Below are 7,393 nucleotides of genomic sequence, written 5' to 3' on the forward strand. Positions count from 1 at the left end.
CCCAGCCACCCTCAGCATGGTCTTGCTTTGTAATACTACAATTTACTTAGCAATACGATTTACTTAGAGTAAATATGAAAAAATGAAGCAATCAAAAAAAGCATCATGATGCACAAAAGTCCAATACTCTATAATTATTGAATTATTAGTTGAACAACCACAAGAAAAATGATGCTTTTGTGGATCAAAATTCGGCGTGACGGACTGCTGACATGTTATGGCAACGAATTGAGTTCTTTCTTCACGATGGTGAGACGCTCTCAAGAAAAATGGTGATATTGTGGATCATAATTAACACGATGCTGCGTGGTAGGACACCCGCATGTTGCAGCGAATTGAATGCAAATGCTTTTTCATATGAGGCTTAGGACGCTTGCATATTATAGCAATGAATTGTGTGGAAATGTTCCTTCCTCTGCGATGGTGGAATGCTCACAAGAAGAATGATGCTATTGTGGATCGAAATGTTAACAATGCTGCGTGGTGGGACGCCTGCATGTTATAGCAGTGAATAAAGTGCAAAAGTTTCTTCCTCTGCGTTAGTGAGACGCTCGCTAGAAGAATTGTGTTATTGATGATAAAAATAATCACAAATTTGGATAGTGAGACTCCCGCTTATTATTTTCATGAGTTGTGTGCAAAAGTTTCTTCCTCTGCGATGGTGGGACGCTCGCAAGAAGAATGATGCTACTGTAGATAGTAATGATAGCAATTCTGCGTGGTGGGACGCCCGCATGTTAATCCACTGAATAAAATGCAAAAGTTCCTTCCTCTATGATTTTGGTATGCCTGTAAGAAAAAAATGACGTTGATTATAGTTCTGTGTGTTCGGACTCCCGCATGTTATTGCCATGAAATAAGTGCAAAAGTTTCTTCCTCTCTGGTAGAACGCTTGCAAGAAGAATGATGTTATTGTGGATCAAAATGATTTCACTTCTACGTGGTGGGACGCCTGCAATTTGGATCAACGAATTTAGTGCAAAAATCCATTCCTCAGTGATGGTGGGATTCTCCCAAAAAAAATTGTAATATTGAGGATCAAAATGATCACCATTCTGCGTGGTAAGGACGCCTTCAAGAAGAATTGTATTACTGGAGATCAAAATTATCACAATTTTGCGTGGTGGGACGCCAGCATGGGCAAAGTTTCTTCAGCTGTAATGGTGGGACGTTCGCAATAATAATTGTATTGTTGAGGATCACAATGTTCCCAATTCTGCGCAGTGGGACGCCCGCAAGTTATTGCTATCAATTGCGTGCAAAAATCCCTTCCTTTGCTATGGTGAAGCTCCCACCAGAAAAATGGTATTTGGTCACATTCGACCCCTTAACTTTCGGTTTTGATTCATGAAAGCATTTACCGTAGATAGTTTCATTAATCAAAAACGAAAGTTATACGATCTAAGGCGATTAGATAATATCCCTGTTTCAACCGTAAACTATGCCGATCATTAGTTGGGATACGCTACATTATGGTCCGAAGGGGAAACACGGGGAAACTTACCAGAATCAAACTTATTGAGTTAAGATAGATTAAGAACTATTTGTCAAAATGTGGAATCGGCACGGTCGTTCTTATTTCGCGCAATGACTTGCATGGTAACTAGTGACTCAATCAAATTAAATAGAACGCTGTCAGCAGTCAGATGTTGATAGAACCTTTGGGCCTCCTCGCTGGGGGTGGTGTATTGTGATCTGATTTTATCCACTACAAATCTTTCGTAAAGATTCGACATTTATCAATTTCAAAATGTCCTTTGACGGACCTCTCAGCATTTTTCCAAGATGTCTTCAACTATTCTATCTTGGAGGTTGTCCTAAAATCTTTTTGAAAAATTGCATAATGAAAAGTGTAATAAGATTGTATTTGCTCCTTTGCGTAGCCATGTCGCAATCTACGCAACCATCACCAGCCAACCTATACATCAGTATTTGTTTATAGAAGCACCGCATTCGCTATCCCATTCAGGTTGTGCATTCTATTGTTAGAGCTGCAGCTGCAGCGCATAAGGCCAGGCGTGCTGCACCCTGTCCACTATGTAGGTACATATTTTCCTTCGGTTTTTCACAAAGGGGAAGGAATCGCGTCCGCACGTGAATTTACATCACAGTAGTCCACCGTTTGCTGCCGCAGTAATTGATCAACTACTTGTCGACGTCGTCGGTGCCAATACGGGGAACGGGTTCCTTCGATTCACCATGTGTCAGAAAGTGCTTTTCCTCTGGCGACGCGATAGAGTTCTTTTCTATCGCACGCACATTGTTTGTCCTCCATCCACGTTAGATCATCGTGAGCCCGAGCGTAAGGGACAAGAACAGAGAACATTGGAAAATCGATTTTTCCCAGTGCGAGTAAACTTCCTTTCTTCCCTTTCCCGTCTCTTCCTCGCTGTATTCCTGTTCGGCACGGTACCTTCCAGCCTTGAACCACTGTTTATTGTGATTAACGACGATTACCGCCGTTTCCACTGTTATTATTATTTTTATTTTAACTCAAAATTATGAAAGGGGGGAAATGCCGTTTCCACTGACGTAGATTTTCATCGAAATTGGAAGCAAATGTTTCGCAATATCCACAATCGGTGTGAAAGCGAAAATTGATTAATCGCCCAGTCCGGTTGATTGGAACTCACTTCTTTTTCGCTGGATAACGATGACCTATCCCGCCGTTGTTCCGCTGTTTGCTTTGCCAACAAAATGCACAAACTCTTCCACACAAGCAGGACAGATGTATTCTTATTCAAACGATTCTTCACCGCGGTATTCGCTTCTTTCTTATCGAAGCAGTGCGTTGCTTCGCCCCGTCACCGTTTGCACTCTCTTTCACCACACAGACACTTGCACTGGAACCGTCGTCTTTGACGATAAGCAATCTTCCGAGGCACACTCTAAAACCGAGCTCCCTTCACTTGGCATCCATTAGCCGACCACAATGCCTTTCTTCCCACTAATAATTTTCAATCACCATCAGCGCCCACTCGATTCGCGATAGATCACTTAAAATAACGCTGCACAGCCTGCCATGATCACCGCAGTAGGCACTACAAACAATGCATTCACCCCAATGCATCCAAGTAACCTGAGAACACTGAACCGCCTCCGGTGGCTGTTTCCGTGCGGGGAAACTCCTTCGCGGGCGAACCGCACACGTGACGGCCAATTGCCAACCCGCGACGTTAATCGACGGACAAATTTCACCCCAAATTTCCCCGGCGCTCAGGCTGTGTTTTCTTGCAGAAAATTGGTTGCACAAAATGCAGAAAAAAACAACAACGAATCAACCGGACCACACCGACACCGCGCACGAGCTCGACAGATCTCCGCACCGAGGCAGACTGGTTCGGCGTTGGCTGGCAAGGCAAGAAGGCATCAACACTCAACAGCGAGCGATTCGCAACACTCACTCACTTATTTACACCTCACTACCGATGTCCGTGGCGTTCGTCGTCGCATCGCTAGAAGGAGAGACGGTAAATCACTTGAAAATAAGAATACGCTTTGAGAGAGAGAAAAGCCGAACCACTACCAATGGGATTTTATGATTCATGTAGGGAGAATCCAGTTCGAAGATTGTTTGTACAAGTTTTTCTAGCTGGATATTATTTTGCAAGAGGCCGTTCATAACAAGAGTATTATTACACACTGCGTGTGTGTAAGTGCGTATGTTTACAATCAACGAAGGAGAGAAAGACATAGAGAGAGAAAACATTGTCTGCAATCAGCTGGGTACACGCTAAAAGTCAATAACACAGTGATGTGTTTGATTCACACAAAACGGACCACTGCTGGGGCAACAAACAAATAAAGTTGAAGTTTCACAGATATAAAAATTGCTCTTGTGGTTTTATCATAGCTCGGAATCCAATACTTCGAAATACTCCGAAATCCTTACAAAATCAGGAATCAGTACAATGTACATACGTTTACAAACATTTATTAACACGATCATCTTCACCTGTCATAAGACGAGTTTGAACAATCCCATTGAATTCCACCACCACAAGTCGAGTCGAAATACGTCGAAATACGTATCTGTCAGGATACAATTAAGTGGTGGAATTCAATGGGATTGTTCAAACTCGTCTTATGACAGGTGAAAACATTCCACTAAAAAGCTCAAAATAATTTTCTTATCATGATCATCTTTGTGTTCTTGATTTTAAGTGTGTTATAATGTTGATTGAGAGTGAGTGAGAAATTTTAGAATTTTTTCGGTGAGAGGAATCGATTACTCTCACTATGAGAAGATAACGAGTGTTGTGAGAAGTTGTGCTTGTAATTCACCAAGTGTTGCCATTCAAGGCGAAATGGAAAACTTATAATTGAAGCAATGTTGATATTGAGAGATCAAAGTTACAAATTATCTCATTGAAGAAAACTGGACAAGGATGTCCAACTGGACAAGGATGTCCAACTGGACAAGGATGTCCAACTGGACAAGGATGTCCAACTGGACAAGGATGTCCAACTGGACAAGGATGTCCAACTGGACAAGGATGTCCAACGTCCAACTGGACAAGGATGTCCAACTGGACAAGGATGTCCCACTGGACAAGGATGTCCAACTGGACAAGGATGTCCAACTGGACAAGGATGTCCAACTGGACAAGGATGTCCAACTGGACAAGGATGTCCAACTGGATTAGGATGTCCAACTGGACAAGGATGTCCAACGTCCAACTGGGCAAGGATGTCAAACTGGACAAGGATGTCCCACTGGACAAGGATGTCCAACTGGACAAGGATGTCCAACTGGACAAGGATGTCCAACTGGACAAGGATGTCCAACTGGACAAGGATGTCCAACTGGACAAGGATGTCCAACTGGACAAGGATGTCCAACTGGACAAGGATGTCCAACTGGACTAGTTGCCTTAGTTTCGAATTTTTAAATATCGAAATGCGGAATAGGAAATGTTTTGCAAGTTCGTTGGAGGGACAAGCCCTAGCAGCACACATGTTCCGCATGAGCCACTGCAACTTATATATGACCAGATTGAGTCCCAATCAAGTTGCTGCAACCACTTTTGTCTAACTGGTGCTGTTCGGGAGGATGTCCAACTGGACAAGGATGTCCAACTGGACAAGGATGTCCAACTGGACAAGGATGTCAAACTGGACAAGGATGTCACACTGGACAACGATGTCAGACTGGACAAGGATGTCCTACTGGACAAGGATGTCCAACTGGACAAGGATGTCCAACTGGACAAGGATGTCCAACTGGACAAGGATGTCCAACTGGACAAGGATGTCCAACTGGACAAGGATGTCCAACTGGACTAGTTGCCTTAGTTTCGAATTTTTAAATATCTAAATGCGGAATAGGAAATGTTTTGCAAGTTCGTTGGAGGGACAAGGATGTCCAACTGGACAAGGATGTCCAACTGGACAAGGATGTCCAACTGGACAAGGATGTCCAACTGGACAAGGATGTCCAACTGGACAAGGATGTCCAACTGGACAAGGATGTCCAACTGGACAAGGATGTCCAACTGGACAAGGATGTCCAACTGGACAAGGATGTCCAATTGGACAAGGATGTCCAACTGGACAAGGATGTCCAACTGGACAAGGATGTCCAACTGGACAAGGATGTCCAACTGGACAAGGATGTCCAACTGGACAAGGATGTCCAACTGGACAAGGATATCCAACTGGACAAGGATGTCCAACTGGACAAGGATGTCCAACGTCCAACTGGACAAGGATGTCCAACTGGACAGGGATGTCCAACTGGACAAGGATGTCCAACTGGACAAGGATGTCCAACTGGACAAGGATGTCCAACTGGACAAGGATGTCCAACTGGACAAGGATGTCCAACTGGACTAGTTGCCTTAGTTTCGAATTTTTAAATATCGAAATGCGGAATAGGAAATGTTTTGCAAGTTCGTTGGAGGGACAAGCCCTAGCAGCACACATGTTCCGCATGAGCCACTGCAACTTATATATGACCAGATTGAGTCCCAATCAAGTTGCTGCAACCACTTTTGTCTAACTGGTGCTGTTCGGGAGGATGTCCAACTGGACAAGGATGTCCAACTGGACAAGGATGTCCAACTGGACAAGGATGTCCAACTGGACAAGGATGTCCAACTGGACAAGGATGTCCAACTGGACAAGGATGTCCAACTGGACAAGGATGTCCAACTGGACAAGGATGTCCAACTGGACAAGGATGTCCAACTGGACAAGGATGTCCAACTGGACAAGGATGTCCAACTGGACAAGGATGTCCAACTGGACAAGGATGTCCAACTGGACAAGGATGTCCAACTGGACAAGGATGTCCAACTGGACAAAGATGTCCAACTGGACAAGGATGTCCAACTGGACAAGGATGTCCAACTGGACAAGGATGTCCAACTGGACAAGGATGTCCAACTGGACAAGGATGTCCAACTGGACAAGGATGTCCAACTGGACAAGGATGTCCAACTGGACAAGGATGTCCAACTGGACAAGGATGTCCAACTGGACAAGGATGTCCAACTGGACAAGGATGTCCAACTGGACAAGGATGTCCAACTGGACAAGGATGTCCAACTGGACAAGGATGTCCAACTGGACAAGGATGTCCAACTGGACAAGGATGTCCAACTGGACAAGGATGTCCAACTGGACAAGGATGTCCTACTGGACAGGAATGAGAAACGGGAAAAGGATGTCCAACTGGACAAGGATGTCCAACTGGACAAGGATGTCCAACTGGACAAGGATGTCCAACTGGACAAGGATGTCCAACTGGACAAGGATGTCCAACTGGACAAGGATGTCCAACTGGACAAGGATGTCCAACTGGACAAGGATGTCCAACTGGACAAGGATGTCCAACTGGACAAGGATGTCCAACTGGACAAGGATGTCCAACTGGACAAGGATGTCCAACTGGACAAGGATGTCCAACTGGAACAGTTGCCTTAGTTTCGAATTTCGAAATATCGAAATGCGGAATAGAAAATGTTTTGCAAGTTCTTTGGAGGACAAGGATGTCCAACTGGACAAGGATGTCCAACTGGACAAGGATGTCCAACTGGACAAGGATGTCCAACTGGACAAGGATGTCCAACTGGACAAGGATGTCCAACTGGACTAGTTGCCTTAGTTTCGAATTTTTAAATATCGAAATGCGGAATGGGAAATGTTTTGCAAGTTCGTTGGAGGGACAAGGATGTCCAACTGGACAAGGATGTCCAACTGGACAAGGATGTCCAACTGGACAAGGATGTCCAACTGGACAAGGATGTCCAACTGGACAAGGATGTCCAACTGGACAAGGATGTCCAACTGGACAAGGATGTCCAACTGGACAAGGATGTCCAACTGGACAAGGATGTCCAACTGGACAAGGATGTCCAACTGGACAAGGATGTCCAACTGGACTAGTTGC

General features: G+C 44.5%; 2 protein-coding genes across 8 annotated transcripts in view; one reads left to right on the forward strand and one right to left on the reverse strand.

The window, feature by feature from the left end:
• Window positions 1–3,356, reverse strand: part of LOC134206369 (uncharacterized) — a 446,638-nt gene extending 443,282 nt beyond the window's left edge. For 6 of the 7 annotated variants that reach the window (XR_009978273.1, XR_009978269.1, XR_009978271.1 and 3 more), the window contains exon 1: window positions 2,634–3,355. The gene's annotated coding sequence lies outside the window, so the exon portion shown is untranslated. Of the gene's footprint in view, window positions 1–2,633 lie in introns of all 7 variants that reach the window. The other variant, XM_062682068.1, reaches the window with a different exon arrangement.
• Window positions 3,357–4,665: 1,309 nt separating this feature from the next.
• Window positions 4,666–7,099, forward strand: LOC134207180 (otolith matrix protein OMM-64-like). The gene is made up of 5 exons (XM_062682906.1): window positions 4,666–4,868; window positions 5,013–5,271; window positions 5,379–5,834; window positions 6,019–6,917; window positions 6,961–7,099. Exons 1-5 carry the CDS (start codon window positions 4,666–4,668, stop codon window positions 7,097–7,099), a joined length of 1,956 nt encoding a protein of 651 aa, XP_062538890.1.
• Window positions 7,100–7,393: the final 294 nt, after the last annotated feature.

The sequence above is a fragment of the Armigeres subalbatus genome, chromosome 1 (genome assembly GCF_024139115.2).
Source record: "Armigeres subalbatus isolate Guangzhou_Male chromosome 1, GZ_Asu_2, whole genome shotgun sequence".
NCBI lineage: Eukaryota > Metazoa > Arthropoda > Insecta > Diptera > Culicidae > Armigeres > Armigeres subalbatus.